At 36.8% G+C, this 17,431-nt stretch overlaps 2 protein-coding genes across 3 annotated transcripts in view; both read left to right on the forward strand.

Annotated features, from left to right (window-relative positions):
• Positions 1-1,654, forward strand: part of LOC141821166 (1,4-alpha-glucan-branching enzyme 3, chloroplastic/amyloplastic) — a 29,477-nt gene extending 27,823 nt beyond the window's left edge. Inside the window, exons 20-22 of one of the 2 annotated variants that reach the window (XR_012601201.1) lie at positions 883-937; positions 1,014-1,335; positions 1,476-1,654. Coding sequence is in view for 1 of the 2 variants with exons in the window: in XM_074708549.1 (XP_074564650.1) it covers positions 883-937; positions 1,014-1,046 (88 nt within the window). In the remaining variant the exon portion in view is untranslated. Of the gene's footprint in view, positions 1-882; positions 938-1,013 lie in introns of both variants that reach the window. The other variant, XM_074708549.1, reaches the window with a different exon arrangement.
• Positions 1,655-3,067: 1,413 nt separating this feature from the next.
• LOC141821378 (DNA mismatch repair protein MSH2) lies at positions 3,068-17,239 on the forward strand. The gene is made up of 13 exons (XM_074708802.1): positions 3,068-3,163; positions 3,263-3,312; positions 3,409-3,441; positions 4,813-5,886; positions 6,021-6,575; positions 6,652-6,762; positions 6,836-6,925; positions 7,015-7,086; positions 8,577-8,687; positions 10,210-10,336; positions 12,962-13,161; positions 15,741-15,893; positions 16,804-17,239. Exons 1-13 carry the CDS (start codon positions 3,112-3,114, stop codon positions 17,002-17,004), a joined length of 2,829 nt encoding a protein of 942 aa, XP_074564903.1. The 5' UTR covers positions 3,068-3,111; the 3' UTR covers positions 17,005-17,239.
• Positions 17,240-17,431: the final 192 nt, after the last annotated feature.

The raw sequence follows: 17,431 nt of genomic DNA on the forward strand, positions 1-17,431 counted from the left end.
ATGCAGATTCACATGATAGAAAAGTTGCAGAAAACAATCATTTGGAGAGATCCTGAAGGCATGTGAGGTGGTTAGCACATGAAAAGTGCTCGAGAAACCTAGTTCACCCCATGACACTAAACAAGGAAAAGAGCATATTGTTAGTTATATGGAGATGGTGGAATCCAAGGGGTATCCTTCTGTGGTTGAGTAGCCATTGAACAAATTGGTTGTGCATAGGCTTGATCAAGGTGGAGCCAGATATGTAGCTAGCTCAAATGATTGGCATGGGCAACAGTGAGTGTGCTGAGAATTGTAGGACTGCTCTTGAGGATCACTTTTTGAGTGTTTAATGGAGTGGTGGAGCTCATCTTGTCAAGGTGGATGTTTTTTTTCTAGTTCCACACTAGATGGACCTCAGTTTGTAGCCCAATGCTATTTAGTGCAAGGATTCTAGACTATCAACAATCAAATGACTTTGAACCTTATCTAGGTTTGTTTGTAGCAGTTTTGTGCTTTTCATTGTTGTTTCTGGTGTTTTTGGCTAGGAGATGTAGTTGTTATGGTTTTTCTCGTCTGGAAAGTTTTTTGGAGTCTAGAGGATATCTTAAAGCTAAGTGCTTATTTGTTTGTACTCTTTTAATTACTGGAGACAAAGGGATTTTGATCTAAAATGGTTGGTCTAAGGTTGCAGATTCGAGCAGCTACCTTGCTAGTTTTGAACCTTGGGGTATTTTAGGAGCACTGCTACCAACAAACTGTAATAGAGTAGATTTCAACACCAAGTGGTATTAAAGCATAAGTGAACCAAGTGTTCAAGCATCCCTAGGTTTCTGATCCTGGGTGTTAGACGCATTAGATTTTTTTGTTTCATCAAAAAAAAATTATTTTGTTGCTGTGCAGGGCTGATGGCTTCCGAAACTCGCTGGAAGTGGTATTGCCTGGAAGAAGCGCTCAGGTTTGCAATAAAATGATGATAGAATGATCACTTTTTCTTACTCAAAAAACTCTGGCTGAATACTGAATACTTGCAGGTCTACAAGTTGACGAGAATCTTGACAACATGAATCAGACTTGTAATTGTGTGTTTGATGATTATCTCAAGATCCTATAACATAAAGCTTCTATGACATTAAATTTTGAGATTTGGAAACGTGGTGCTTAGTTACATCCTCGTGCGGAAAAACAACCCACGTGATTTCAGAAGATGTGCATACCACTTCGAAAGCCATGTGTTCCAGGTTTTGATTACTTTGACACTGTAAACCACCAAGACAGATCCCAAGTTGAGAATTCAGATCTCTTACCACCCCACTCACCCGATACCAATGAAGTGCACGTACTCTCGCTCAAGGAGTACTATTCATCACTTTTGCTTCTTTTGTTTGGTTCCCTACTTTTTTTTGTTTGGATGTCTGACCCTTAGCATAGGTTACATTCAAATTCTCCTGTATTTTGCGCGATCATACTAATTGCTTCTTTATTCAACCTAGAAGGAACGAACGAGAGGAATCCAGAAAGGTTGGTTGTATGTACAACTATGACACATATTCCTGAACTTTGCATTTGGCTGACAATGTAAAGATTAGAAAGTGTATTGGTTGCTTATGGTACATCTTCCAAGTAATATAATTATTCACTGATTTGATTCCGCTATGCATGACTATTCAACTTGTGAGGATGTAATTAAAGGCCCCCCTTTCTTTCCCTTGAGATATCTTGCATTTGATTAAGTGTTTTTAAAGTATTTGTGATGATTAAATAGAAGACGACTAACTTGTTTTAGCTTGCTTCATTGTTTGTTGATATGTTTTTTCCTTTTCAAGGCAATGTGTGGCAAGGTCATAGTCAAACTCATAATTTATCTGCAGACACAAGGTATGAGCTAATGTTTGTGATCAAATTAAAAAAATATCTAAGTTAAATAGCATTTCCCATATAATTATTCTTTGTTTTGCAGACTTACCCTCTGTCTACTCCAAGGATCCATGGAAGAAGGAAAGAAATTTAAAGTGGAAAAAAAATCTCTTGGGAAAGAGAGAAAACAATAAGGAAAGAGAGAGGAAGGAAAAAGAAAAAAAATGACATCTTACACTTTAATAATTTATTAAAAAAAAAAAAGGTCACATCTTACACTTTAATAACTTATTAAAAATTATACTGAAGTTGACAATATTAGCCACTATTCAATAACACCACATACTTTAAATATGATTAACAAAAATGAAATTTAAAAATGATCCAACATAATTCGGACATATAATTGATGAATGGATGAATTTCTCTCGGAGCATTATGAATGCATGATTTTGTAACCTCTAGTATGTTAAAAGTGATTAAAAAAATATTCTAATAATTTTCTGAGCATTAATAAATCCTAAATCATGTATTTGTATTTTTTTTGAAAAATTGTTAAAGTGTGTATTATCAAATATATACTTTAGCTCATTCAAAAGACCTTGATGAAAAAAAAATCAGTTATTTTGGATAATTAGGTTTGCTTTTAATTTTAAAATTTTAATTCGATTAAATCACATAAATCGATATTATGTGGTATTTGTTTTCAAAATACAACATGTTCGCGGGGAGTAAATATGACATTAAAGTGATCAAGTTATGAGTGATAAAGTTATTAGCTCTCGGGATATAGCTGAGTTAGTTATGATGTAGTAGAGTTGCAGAAGAGGGCAAGGGTTCGAATTTCATCAGGTAATACTCTTCTGCATCGTGATCAATTATAATTTTTTGATTTACCTCTTTACAGATGATCGTACAGTCGTTAAGATAGCGAATTTCACCTTTTGATGATAAAGTTATTAACCCTAAATATTGTGCGGCCCAATAAGGTTTTCCATGTAAGTTCGGCCCATCCAAACTTTTACCCACTAATAGAAACGGGCCTTCACATTCGTAGTTCCGATTCTCAAGGCACTCTGCTAGCCGTGTTCTCTCTCTCCGTCTCCCTTTCTCCACCGCCATTTCGCTTTCCCGCCACAATCCATCGTTCCCTCGCTGCCCCTGTCATCGCATATAGGCACAGCTGATCGACCAACGCGCCCAAACCCCTCCTTCGACTGGAAGCCGCAGCTTTCGCTTTGCCCAGAGGCTCCTCGTTTCTTCGCCCGCTGAACGATGGCAGCAGAGGCTTCGCCCGACGGCAACCAGCTGCCAGAATTCAAATTAGGTTTTTGTCCTTTTCTTTTCATTGTCCCCGTGTTCTTGATTCCTGTCCTTGTTTCTGTTACGCCTTTTATTATCTTATGGTTTAATTATTGTGCTACAGATGCTAGGCAGGCACAGGGATTCATCTCCTTCTTCAAAACCCTCCCCAAAGTAAGTTCTTCCTCTTGTCGCCTCGTTGTGATTCATCTGTATTTTCTGTAACATAGTCATTAACCTGATGGACGTGGATTGTGCGTGTTCTGATAGGATCCTAGAGCCGTGCGCTTTTTCGATCGCCGGGTGAGTTCATTTGCCTCTTCGCAGGATACATGTCTGCCTTTAATTGCTTCTCTCTATTCTGGCACTACTTCTTGTTCTGTTCTTTAAGACCCTGTTCTCCATCCTCTATTTGTTTGTTCTCTGGGATCTGCTGTTAGCTCACTGAACGTAGTGCTTCATGAGGTGTTTTTCTTGTATTTTTTTTACTCAACATCATGCTCTGAAAAGATAATTCAAAATGATTCTACTCTTTGTTAAAGTAGAATGAAAGAAGTAAAGATTTATTCGAGTTATAGTTAATATATTTGGACCCTGAAACCCAAGTGAGGGAGATTCGGACACAATAGACTTGCAAGATAATTCCATTTCTAGGAATAGGATCATTGTTCACTTTGTTCATCAGTGATTCCCTAAAGTATGTGAATGAAGAGTTGGTGATTTTGGCACCTGAGAGTTTTATAAAATTTTCTCATACAACATCCAAGAGTCAAGGAAACTTGATGCCCATGTTAACCTGATAAAATTTTAACCAAATATTTAAAATAAACAGCACTTAGGTGGTTATTGCTTGGTAAACACTAGTTTTATAACTATTGAAACTTCCAAAAGAGCTTGCCAACATTAATTTGTGGATTATGTTGCATGAAATGAGTTTTTTTTTTTTTTTTTTTTGGCTTTGATGGCTATGTTGGAAGTATATATATTTGAAATATGTAAAAAAAAAAAACATGCATAAATCCTTAGGTTTGTGAGGCTTGCCACACTATAAAGTGTCCTCCACTGCTCTAAGAGTTTTCTGTAGATTTAAGGTAATTGCTAAATCTAGCCTAAACTTTACATTTGTAACAAATGTAGCCTGTAATTTCAGAAACATTTAATTGAGCTTGAACAATTTTATAACAAATATAACCAACTGTTGTATTTCAATTGCAATTTTTTAGTTTGCTTCTGTGCTCTCTTCATGTTTATAAAGTAGTCTAGTTAACATCATAACTAGATGTGCTACACTGAACCTAACGAACCAAGTTAAGTCGAGCTCAAACTTTACATAATAAGCCATCAAACCTAATGATATGAATAAGTTAACAAATATAGTGAGATGTGAAATGCATGTTAACTAAGTAAATTTGTATGTTTGACATTGGGAACAGCCCAATCCAATGACTGGGATAAGAGGGGTTTCATGGATGGGTATATTCGTCACCTGATATGTTACCACATTTTAAGTTTAGGCTATAATAATCCTGGTTAATTCCATAATCTAGCACAGACTATTAATTTTCTGACAGACCTAGCTCAAGGTTTCAAAAAACCTTGAACTTGGATAAACATTTCCTTATCATTATGATTTGTCTGTAAGCTATGTCTAATCTTCAAGTTCTACTTTACCAGGACTATTATACAGTCCATGGTGAGAATGCTACTTTTGTTGCAAGTTCATATTACCACACAACCACTGCTTTGCGACAATTAGGTAGTGGCTCAGATGGTATTTCCAGTGTGAGTGTCAGTAAAAGCATGTTTGAGTCTATAGCTCGTGATCTTTTACTGGAGAGGACAGATCACACATTAGAGCTATATGAAGGAAATGGTTCAAATTGGAAATTGGCAAAAACAGGAACACCTGGCAATATTAATAGTTTTGAAGATATTTTGTTTGCCAATAATGACATGCAGGATTCCCCTGTGACAGTTGCATTGTTTCCTGTTTTCCGTGAGAACCAGTGTACTGTGGGACTAAGTTTTGTAGATATGACCAAACGGAAACTTGGTGCAGCAGAGTTCCTTGATGATAATCAGTTCACAAATACTGAATCAGTTTTGGTAGCTCTTGGTTGTAGGGAATGTCTTATACCTGCAGAATGCAGAATATCAACAGAATTCAAAGCTCTTAATGTAGCTCTATCCAAATGTAATGTTCTTCTGAGTGAAAAAAAGAAATCTGAGTTCAAGTCAAGAGATTTGATGCAGGATCTCAGTAGGATCATCAGAGGGCCTCCTGAACCTGTTAGAGATTTACTTTCAGATTTTGAATATGCATTGAGTGCCCTAGGTGCATTGATATCTTATGTGGAATTGCTTGCTGATGATAACAATTATGGGAATTTTACTATTGAAAAATACAACTTAGATAACTGTATGCGGTTGGATTCTGCAGCAATGAGAGCATTGAATGTCCTTGAAAGCAAAACAGATTTTAATAAAAACTTCAGTTTGTTTGGTCTAATGAATAGAACCTGCACTGCTGGCATGGGCAAAAGGTTGCTTAATAGGTGGCTGAAACAACCTTTGTTAGATGTCGATGAAATCATTTGTAGGTTAGACTTGGTTCAGGCATTTGCAGAGGATGCAGAGCTTTCTCAAGGATTGAGACAACATCTGAAGAGAATTTCTGATATTGAGAGATTGACCCAGGCACTGAGGAAGAAGAGATCTAATTTGCAACCAGTCATAAAATTGTATCAGGTAAATCTTTAGTTTCTTTTGGAACTATCTCTTTTTTTAAATGACTCAGAACATTGATTCTACTGTTTTATTTTTACTTCTTTTTATGTCTAATTATATAATAATCTCTTTAACGCATTATCTTCCATGAATAGTCAATCATTAGGGTACCTTACATAAGAGATGTACTTGAGCAGTATGAAGGTCAATTTTCCTCACTGTTAAGGAAAAAGTATTCCAAGCCCCTAAACTTCTGGATGGGTGAGGATAAACTAAATAAGTTCATTGCTCTTGTTGAAATCTCTATTGATCTTGATCAACTTGAGAATGGAGAATACATGATCTCACCTGGGTATGATGAAAACTTAGCTGTGCTAAGGAACCAACTTGATGAAGTCGAGCAACAAATAAACAAATTGCATAAGCAAACAGCAAATGATCTTGATCTTTCTATTGATAAGTCACTGAAATTGGAGAAGGGAACACAATTTGGACATGCATTTAGGATCACAAAGAAAGAAGAACAAAAGGTGAGAAAGAAACTTAATAATGCTTACATTGTTCTGGAAACTCGGAAGGATGGTATAAAGTTCACAAATTCGAAGTTAAAAAAGTTGGGAAATCAGTACCAAGAGATTCTGAATGATTACACAAATTGTCAGAAAGGTCTTGTTGCTCAAGTAGTTGATGCTTCTGCTTCCTTTTCTGAGGTACTCAAGCTGACACTTCAAATGTCATTTCAAATAAATTGCATCCAGTTCTTATTTATTGTGTTCTGTTCCATAGCTATTTGAGGCTGTTGCTGGGATTCTATCTGAGATGGATGTTCTTCTGAGCTTTGCTAATTTGGCAACCAGTTGTCCTGTTCCGTATGTGAGACCAGATATCACACCCTCGGTGAGAATCCTGCAATAGTTTTTATCTATTTCTTACAAACATGTGGTTTGATGAACTTTTTGTCTATCCGCAGGATCAAGGGGATATCATACTAGAAGGTTGCAGGCATCCTTGTGTGGAGTCTCAGGATGGGGTTAATTTCATACCTAATGATTGTAAACTAGTATGTACTCCGTTAAGTTGCAAAATCCTTTGAACGTTTAATCATAAGTATTTTCATCTGACTGTAGTTTCTTTGCTTGCTTGTTCTAGGTCCGTGGAAAGAGCTGGTTTCAGATCATAACAGGGCCAAATATGGGTGGGAAATCAACTTTTATCCGGCAGGTAAGTGAACTGTGGATGCTATAAATCATGTTATTCTCGACTTGTTCGCCTTATGCACAGTCAATATTCCACTAGATATATACCCAGTGAAAATTATCAATTTTGGGACAATTTTGCATTCTATGAATGACATCAATATTATTTTTGTGTTAGTATCTTTTTTTGGGTTGCAGCAGTAGAAAATAAGTTGTCAGTCCAGCTTGTGTTTAATGTTAAAATTTTGTGAAATTGTTGTGACATTTGTATATATGCACACAAACACTCATAATTAGTGGTTTAAAACAGGTCAGGCTGTGTTGGCCATGTGCAACCCAGCTGATCTTTCATATGTCGTGCATGCTTGCATATTGGGCTAGGCCCAACCCACATGTTGAGCTAGGATGTAGGGCTTGGTCCACGGGCTCAACTTAGCATGACTCCATTTTAGCAATCCATGTGTGAGACTAGGCCTGTGACTGAAAGAGGGAAGAATCCATCTCAGCAATCAAAAAGGGATAAAAAACTAAAATACCCCCATTTTAAAATAAAAATGGCTAGCTTGGGATATTTTGGTCTACTATGGTCTAAAATTACCAAATTGTTAATAAAAAGTTCCTAAATTTTCCTTATAGATGCACCAAATTTTATTTTTTCTTAAACTTATTTTATAAATATTTTTGGAATTTTATATTTTTTTAAATTATTATTATTATTATGTTTGGCCTAACAAAGTGTACCATACTTGGCATGACACCTAAATAGACGGATCAGTCCATTGACACTTCTACTCATCATATGTCACTCTTGTCCAATTGAACACAGGAAATATGAAATAGATGCATTGACGATTAACCATCAATATCAATCTTTAATCAGAGGTTCCCTTCTTATAATATATTCATAAGCTATCTATGTAACATTTGGTGGGCAATAGCAGATCGTGACTGATATGTATTGACATAAACCAGCGGGAATTATATGTTAAATGGATCTTAGTATCTTACTATTAAATTTCCATTCCAATTCTTCTACTTTGACAGTCACAAGTATAAAATTACCCTTTAACTATGGAGATGGATAAAATTATTAGAAACAACCAAGTGCAAGGCATACCTAGTCTTATTACTAATTTTCTACATCTATAATTCATGGATTGTAATTCTATTTTATAATAATACAATACCAAGTTTTCTACTAGGTATCAGAGTCCATCCCACCATCGCATCTGGTCTAGCTGCCTTTTCTCTCACCAACCCATGGTTTTGCCATTGAGATGAGAAGAGACTCTTCTTGATATACCCATTGATGACAGATGAGGAAGTCATTGACACCATAGTTGTAGCTTCATGATCATAAATTTGTGTTATCAGTTTCTCTTGTTCCAGCAAAAGATCAACTTTTATTAAGTTGTGATACTAATTCTGTGTGCACAGATATGAAGCTTTTTTTTTTTTTTGCTTCTACTGTGCATTGTCTTGTGGTATTTCATTATCTACCTTATTAATCCTCAGGTTGGCGTGAATGTGCTGATGGCGCAAGTTGGTTGCTTTGTTCCTTGTGAGAGAGCAACCATTAGCATAAGAGATTGTATATTTGCTCGTGTCGGAGCTGGTGATTGCCAGGTGTGTTTGCGATAGAGGAAAATTATTTTCAGCTTCATATTTATCTTCAGAAAACATAAATTACATGGAATATCTCAGGACAAATGCATAGAAATTTTGAAGATTTGAGAATTGTGGATTAACTCCATATTTTTGTTAGTTGATCCATAAGGAAATAAGTAGCTAGTTCTAGATGGAGCAATATCTATCAGTGAATAACATCAGTCAGTCATGTAGAACCAAGTAATCTAACAAAAGTAAACAGTGCATTTGATCTTTTGGTGTATTAGGACTTTGACTTGCATTCCTTAAGTAATGTGTTTTCTTATTTTAATTTATTATATATGCTTTGCGTTCATCATTCAGTTAAGTCTTACATCTTTGTTTCTCTGAAGAAAAGGGCATGCTTTACATTCTAAGATATCCATAACAAGATCTATGAACGACAGTGTGAAGGCTAATCATGGCCCCAATGAACATATAGATTATAGATGAAATGCAACTTGCACGTTGTTTCTAAAAATGAATACTTAAAGATACACTTTTGAATTGCATCATATCTCTCAATCATGTGTGGCTAGCTAAGTGGGACATCACAATCGTTAAATGGAAATCACTTCAATCTCCCTAATTTCGCTTCAGATAACCAAGATCATTGCTGGTAATGCGGAACTCTAGAGGTATGATTAGTGCAACATCTTGTGCATTCATGCACAATGTTCCGCTCTCATGAATGTAGAAATCATTGCTAGGTCAAAGCAACAAATAGCATTATTGAAATGTGTGCTAGGCATCCTACCTTAGGAGCCTTTAGTACTTGAGCGAGAGGCAACTTTGCTGCGCAATGAAGGTGGAAAGGTGCACCATTTCAAATGGCCTGGGATACAAAAATAAAAAAGTGTACCTGATATTAAACCATCAGATATCTTGTTATCTTCCAATATGTTACAATGTTGAACCTAACCTAAGTACAGTAGCCAGTTATAACTTGTTGCTTCCATGATCTATCTCAAGAAGAGAAGAAACCTGAACGCCTAAAGATTTAAGTTAAAGATGGCATCTTTCAGATACTTTAAATTTCTAAATGATTTTAGTAATTATGATATTTTTGCATGATGAATAGTACATGACATTTTGTCAAAATTTTAATTTAGACATTTCTACAAGTGTTTGATTTTTTCTTAATATTGAGCTATCTGCTAATTGAGGTTTTCTATATATTTGTTAGCCAAACATTTTTTTACTATTACATTAGTGCAGTTTTATTTGTTGTATGAAGATATACTTTTAGATATTGTTAAAGTGTTTGCACTCTTTATGAGAGTTATTCCATGTTACTTTCTAGTGCCTAAAAAAATATTGTGGATGAATTCTTCAAACTTTGTGTGTAATAACAAATACACTGAATAATGTATCTCATATGCCTTGGCAGGACAATAAGATTACAAGTATACCTGCATATTTCCTGTGTATATTGGAGATTTGATCAAATGTGGCATCCTTTTTCTTCTTTAATTCTACACAATCTATGCTGATTTTGCAGCTTCGTGGTGTTTCTACATTCATGCAAGAAATGCTTGAGACTGCTTCAATCTTGAATGGCGCTTCTGAGAAGTCGCTGATAATTGTTGATGAGTTGGGCCGTGGAACATCAACTTATGATGGATTTGGTTTGTCTATCAGTTTTTACTTACTTTAAATTGCAATTTTCAACTTATCAGCTTATCTAAAATTATCGGTTTGCCTAATCGCTGTGATATTTACATACCTTCCTGTTACTGAACTTCATAGGTGGATGTTTAATTGCAAATTTTAGCTTTCTTAGAATTATTAGGTTATTAGAGTCGTTAGTTATATTTGTTGTAGGTTGAATATTTAGTTGTAGGGATACTACCATTGTCTTGTAGTTCTTTCTGAATAAACAAAACAAGGCATTGTTTTGTTCCTTTCAAATGGTATTAGGGCAGAAGATTTCATAGGCTTTATCCTTTAGGCTCTTCTAATTAATATGACAACATGACCTCCCTTCCCTCCCCTATCATAATCAAACTCTAATTCCCTCCCTTGCTCTCCCTGACCCCCACCCTTGGCAAAATCCTAATTTTGTTTTCTCTCTTGTGTGCTTTGCTCCTCTACCTTTCTGCCATCACTTCCTCCCTTCATCCTTGTATACCTTGTTTTGAACCTTGGTCTGTACTCCTGTCTCTGCTTTTCAGTCATTTAGTCCCTTAACAAAAGCAACTGTCAACTCCTTTAATTTTGCCGTAATGTCCTAACCAAGGTTTAAAATATCGAGTCGTGCCGGAGTTTCGGTCCCGGCGGCATTGCCGGCCCCGGGCGGCGGCGTCGCCGGCGTGGCGCCCGGCCCCAGCCGGCCCTTCGGCGGCGGCGTCGCCGGCCCCAGGCGGCGCCTCTCGGCGGCGTCGCCGGCCCCAGGCGACGCCTCCGGCGGCGTCGTGAGGCCTCGCGACGCCTCAGGAGGCGTCGCTGAGGTCGCGCGACGCCTCAGGAGGCGTCGTTGAGGCCGCGCGACGCCTCCGGAGGCGTCGCCCGGGGCCGGCGACGCCGCCGGAGCCTCCGTCCGGGGCCGGCGACGTCGTCGGAGGCATTCCCCGGCCGAAACTCTTGTGCCGGCGCTGTGCCGGTGCCGGTGCCACGGCGGAACGAAATTTTTCATGCGTATCGAGCGATACGGCACGAGATTTCAATCCTTGGTCCTAACACCTCAGTTACAACACCCATGATCTAGAGAGACCCCTTCATCAAAACCCAAGCATTGTTCCCCTAGTCAATTTTATTTTGAGTCTCTTTCCTATTGCCTGTCAAACTTCTTTTCCCATCTCCTTCGTCTATCAATCAACCTCAGCTCTAGACCAATCTCCTTCCCCACCTCCAATGTCGTCAATCTGTTCAGATCCCTTTCTCACCCCTTTAAAGAGCAACTGGATATCCTCTTCCAGGAGTTCCATTGTCATTGACTCACAAAGCCTTGCCTACTCATCAGGCCACTGCCCCCTTGACTTGTTCATGGACCCAGGTGGGTCCCGTCCAAAAGTAAAATGGTGACAAACAAACTCTAGCAAGGCTTAACTAAGATGAGAGATGAGGTCCACTCAAAAAGGGGTTGGTACAAAAGACAAGTTTAAAGAAAGGGCCCGCGCATGCAATGTTTATAAAAAAGATCAACAAAAAAAAGGGTCTGTAAGTTAGACTGATAATTGCTATTAAAAAAGTGAGTAGTTGGCAATAGTTTGAAAAGAAAAGATAAAGAGAAAACTGGCAGATCTAAGTTATAGCTTTACTTTTCATAATTTTCAATAAATTATTTCTTCATTTTTATGTTTTTATATACCACTATCTTTTGTTTCACCATTTTGCATATTTTTTATTTGTATGATTTAAGTTGGGATTACTTAGCTTTGGGAAGCTATCGTGAAGTAGCAAGTGCTTCCATGCATGATCCAACAACGTCAATGTCTCAAATCTAGACAAGATTCAAGGATGGCTGCTCTGGACGAGATCCAAAGCTTTTGCAAGCTGGTGAGGGCTTCCACATGAGGAGGCAAGAGAGTCCATGGCAAGGGTTGTACATTTGAGACTCCTTCCCCCTTCTCATCTTCTAAATTTCTACTATGCCCATACATCAGTTTTCTTGGCTTCGCCACAATGTCCCAAAACAAAATATTGTTCTTCCTCCTCTCCTTTGCCCTTCTCCTCGCCTTTTGGTGTTTGGCTCATCTTTCGTCATTTGCACTTAGCTCATCCTAAACGTCTCAAGTGAGTCGGCAATAGAAACTCTGACTCAGCTTGAGATTTCAAACCTTGGCAGGTAGGATCAAATTTTTTATAAACTTTTCCTTTTAGACTAAAGGAGGCACCACGATTACATAGGACTCCAATAGTTCTTTTTCATTTCAAGTTCTCAACCACTCATTCTAATGCTTGAGTTATATATATGGCATAATAATTATCTCCAAATAACATCAACAATAACAATTTGATATTTAATCCTTTTCAAATACTTTTCATGTGCCAAACCAAGTTTTTTTTGTCTGTTTGTCACACATGATAAGTCAGTGAGAGGTGATTTATCTATTCAGAGTTCTATTTTCTAGTTTGTTCTGCTTTCTGACACATGTATGATCACTATCCTTGGGATGGATATGCTCTCATTCATATTTGATACACATACTCTTTTTAGGTGAACATTAGTTAAATTTCATTTTTCATTACTTCATAAATATTTCAAACTGTTGGATTCTTTACAGATTTATCTTGTAATGCCTTTTGTCCAGGCTTGGCATGGGCAATCTGTGAACATCTTGTGGAGGTTACTAGGGCGCCAACTCTTTTTGCAACTCATTTCCATGAACTCACTACATTAGCTCTTGTAGACACCCAGGAATCTTCTAGTCTGGCCACTGTTGGAGTGGCAAATTATCATGTTGGAGCGGACATAGATTCATCAAGTCGAAAGTTGACTATGCTTTACAAGGTAACTGACTACACTGCAGTAATTTCAATAATTCTATTTTCATCTTCTTTGGAAATTATTGTGGCTTTTTTCCTAAATGATCTGGTGGTCATGGGTTTGAGTTGTGGAAACAATCTCTTGTAATGCAAGATAAAGTTGTGTACAATATACTCTTTCCTGGGACCTCTACATTGGCGGCAGTTTCGTGCACCAAATTGCCCTTATTGTAGAATTATGGTTGTTCTACATTTACACACCTTAACTTGGTATATTTACAATTAAGCTCTCTTTTATACAATGTGGCTCTTATTACTCCCCCAACTGAAATTTTTTGTAAAACTTTTTTTGTGCATATACTCAGTTCTAAGACCTTTTAAACGCTTAGCAAATTTGCTAGCTGAATGTTGGAACTAACAAAAGAAGTGTGGTTCTCCTAGGATTGCACTTCTCTTAGAAGAATTGATAATCAATCTTTTTATGTTTTATAGGATTGGAAGCAATGTGCATCACAACTTAGTTATCACAATGTAATTTCATTGACTCACCGCGGCATCTCCTAAATCATTCATTAGTTGTTTGAATCAGATAAACTTACATAGATCAAGAATCATGACTTTGCACTCTGGCTCTGCAATCAGCTCTGACCACCAACATTTGAAGTATCCTTTTGGGAGTTTCAATATTTGGATTCAATGGTTAAGGCTTCAGTATTGTGTTGTGTGTAGATGTTGCATGCTTTGACACACTATATATGCCTGAGATCAACTCATACTTTTAATTTATAATCCTCTTCCACTTTGCTTATTTACTTTCAAATATAAGCTTATAGCAATTATAAAGCTAATTGATTTAAAAGTTTAGAAAATGTTGCAAGTATAAAAACCATCTTGACAAATGATTATTACTTACTAATACCAAATAAGCATCTTGCATCATATTAGTACATTGGTTTCTATAGCATCCTAGTGAAATCAACCTTATAATTTTTCGAGACTTAAGTTAAATAATACTTTTAGGATATTTGTTATTTGAACTAATTTTCCATATGTACATAAGTATATCTTAGTTAATTATTGAGAGTTGGACTTATACTAGCACAACTAAAACTAAAAGGATATAAATGTTTGACTTTGATGTCACTTTTGTTTCCCTCATCCTCTCCCCTCTTTTTATTGTGCTTCATCTCCTCTCCGTAATTGGTAAAAAACACACACAAAGGATTAAGTCACAAGAAGAAAATGTTCTTGTTTGGCCCCATTCGGGCCATGTCTTAGCGAATATCACCAAAATTGTGCTGGTAGGATGAAACAACAATACTTATCTATGCCGATGTAGTATTGGTATTGGTTGGCGATCTAAATGATGTATTTTGGCATAATAATTTATTTCTTGCTCCAATTTTTTAATGTCATAACTAACAAATGTTTCTTACATTAATGCAACTGGAATTAAAAAAATACAAATTTATTAAAAGAAACATCAACTAGCATGATAAACCTATCCAAGTACATGTTGTAAATTTTAAATTTATCAAAGTAAAAGGATAAATTTCTCATCTACATCTCTACAAAGAGGTCATTTTAGACTATGGCTATTCCTTTACAAAACCAATCCAGTTGCGTATCCTGGAGGGGTTGATGGATTTTTTTCACAAAATAGGCCAGGTTTGAAGTTCAACCTTTTTTTTTTTTTGGTTTCTGATCAATGAGTTGACTTGAACCAGTGGATTTCCAGTTCAGATTTGTCAGATCAGCTAATCTGGGATAGTTTCTATGACTGTTATTCATCTTTGGGCTTTATTTTCATTTTTTTTCAGCTATCATGACATATCATGGATACCTTCAATGTACTGGTATCTCTTTTAATTGCTTTCTAATTTATCTCTGGGCTTCCTTTTCATTGGTTTGAAGTTTTCAGCTATCATGGCATATCATGGATACTCCCAGTAGACTAATATTAAATGCTTTGTTATTGATCTTTGGGCTTCTTTTTTTTTTAAAAAAAAATGCTTGTGGGTGAGAAGTTGTCGCCTTTACTGCATAAAATAAGAAAGGAACTTAACATGATTTAACCATGACTAAGTAATAACCAGCACAGGGAGCAAGGCAAAACAATAGTCTACCAGCTTATAGCACAATAAAACAACTAAAATTACAAATATATTAATGTAAGGAAAATATAGTTGAGATTCTTCAATGTGCAGAAATCTCCACTCCATTTGCCGTAAGCCTGTCCAGATTAATTGCAGTTGCTATTGCATTTGGAAAGATTCTGGAAGAGGATCTAGTCACCCAACTATAGAAAAGATGCTTCCAACATGAAAATTGCTTCACTTGTAGCACTTTGCTAGAAGATAGGATCATTACGATGCAACCATAAAGACCATAGCCATATTTGACACTGTTGTGAAAACCCGAGGATGCATATAAAGCAAACTTTAGGTCGGATGCTTAAGAAAAAACAAGCAAGGCGATCATCTAGTGAAGTGTTGGAGATGATGCTGATGGCTGCCACCCTTACATAGCAATGCCACAAAACTTAAAAAGATGATCCCCTTGTGTTGTTTATCAGCTTATGTGATTCCTATTTTCCATTTTTAGGTCCAACCTGGTGCTTGTGATCAAAGCTTCGGTATTCATGTTGCAGAACTTGCAAATTTTCCTGAAGATGTTGTAAGTCTAGCTAGAAGGAAAGCTGATGAATTGGAGGATTTTTCTCAGCCATCAAAGGACAGTGATGGTTCAGAGAAACAGGTTTGCTACATAAGATTTTACTTTTGCCAATGATATTTTGTTTTGATTGCAAGGACAATGCATATTTGGTGACCTTCTGCCATGTCTTTGGATATACATTAATCTACTTCGCATCTTAATATTTCCTATTAAGAGGCACCAGAGCTACTTGAGAACCATTTTGCCTACTACGTTTCTCCCTTTTCCCAGTCTATAGTTTGTCAATTATCTCTGAGTTCTCTGTAATTTGCATATGTATTCATTTAGAAGCAATAATACTTCATTAGTCACTCCGTTGCCCTCATGTAAATGTGGTAGCAGTTTCTTGTCTAAATGGGTTTCCACACCACTTGATTGGCACTCAGGTTTTGTCCTTTTAGTTCATAAGGGTTAGGATTACCCCAAATTCATGACATCCTTTATCTTCTTTTTATTTTCTTTTTCATGTTATTGTTAGACTCATTTCTTTCCTGTGTCTCTATCTATGCTTGTAAAAATCCAATGATTTACCAACAGCAGTAGCTAGATCAGGTGTAGATTAGAAATCCGAAAGGCTACCAAAGTGAGGCATTTTGTTTTAGGAAGACCATATATGAGCAAGCCATATGTGAGGAAGAAACAGCAGGATATGAATTCTGACGTCGATTAACTATTTCATTATTTAACTGTCTCGATATTATTTTTTACTATTAAAATACCTATTACATTGAGCTTCATGTGAGAGCAAACTCTCGCAATGTTTTTAAATCCTTGTTTGATCCCCCACAAGCTTTCCAAAAATGATCAAAGTTGAAGTGCTTTACAAAAAACAGGAGCCAATAGCATCCTTTGTTTTTCTTGTTGGAAGAGACAGTTAATAATGATAAATAAAGCATATAAGCTTTTCTTATTTCAAGGGGTTTGTGAGCTAATCATTCTCTTCACCTTGCAGGTTGGGCATAAGCGGAAAAGGTTATGCCCTCCTGAGGACATAACTAAAGGTGCAGCTCGTGCCCATCGCTTTCTAGAGGAGTTCGCTGCTCTACCTTTGGATCAGATGGACATGAAACAGGCCATGGAACATGTGAATAAGCTGAGGACTGAGCTGGAGAATGATGCTTCCAACTTTCCATGGCTCCAGCAATTTTTCTGAGATTCGAAGTCTTCGCATGAGGCATTGCATCCTGTCATCCTGTCTTCCTGATTTGTTTCAATGGTTGAGCAAAAGATACCTTTACTATCGATTAATGTGTTTGTGCTTATTTGCTCACTTTTGTTATAGGGGAAACTTGTCAGCAGATATAGGAAATGGTACAGGATGGCCCTTCTGGAGGTTGTATATGTTTATAGCTCAGTTTTGTTAAATATTGAATGATCCAATCCACTCATCGGAGATGTCATTTCTGTTATTATGCTTTTTATTGCTATGTTTTTTTTTGAAAAAAAATATGTTTCTGTTTGCTATCATAGATGATTGTGAGAGATGACCATTTTAGATTCTGTTGTAACCTGGGGCAAGAAAATTTATTAATTGATCGTACTCAGTTCGGTTAGCTAATTTTGGTGCAAACAAAGCATTT

The sequence above is a fragment of the Curcuma longa genome, chromosome 2 (genome assembly GCF_044706935.1).
Source record: "Curcuma longa cultivar G26 ecotype Majalengka, Jawa Barat chromosome 2, ITB_CL_G26_1.1, whole genome shotgun sequence".
Lineage (NCBI taxonomy): Eukaryota > Viridiplantae > Streptophyta > Magnoliopsida > Zingiberales > Zingiberaceae > Curcuma > Curcuma longa.

Excerpts from the sequence above, each read along its gene's own strand:
- LOC141821378 (XM_074708802.1), top strand. The coding sequence starts at position 3,112 with ATGGCAGCAGAGGCTTCGCCCGACGGCAACCAGCTGCCAGAATTCAAA. Across the intron at positions 3,442-4,812 it reads TGCGCTTTTTCGATCGCCGG|GACTATTATACAGTCCATGG; the intron begins GTGAGTTCATTT and ends CTACTTTACCAG. Across the intron at positions 10,337-12,961 it reads ATCAACTTATGATGGATTTG|GCTTGGCATGGGCAATCTGT; the intron begins GTTTGTCTATCA and ends CCTTTTGTCCAG.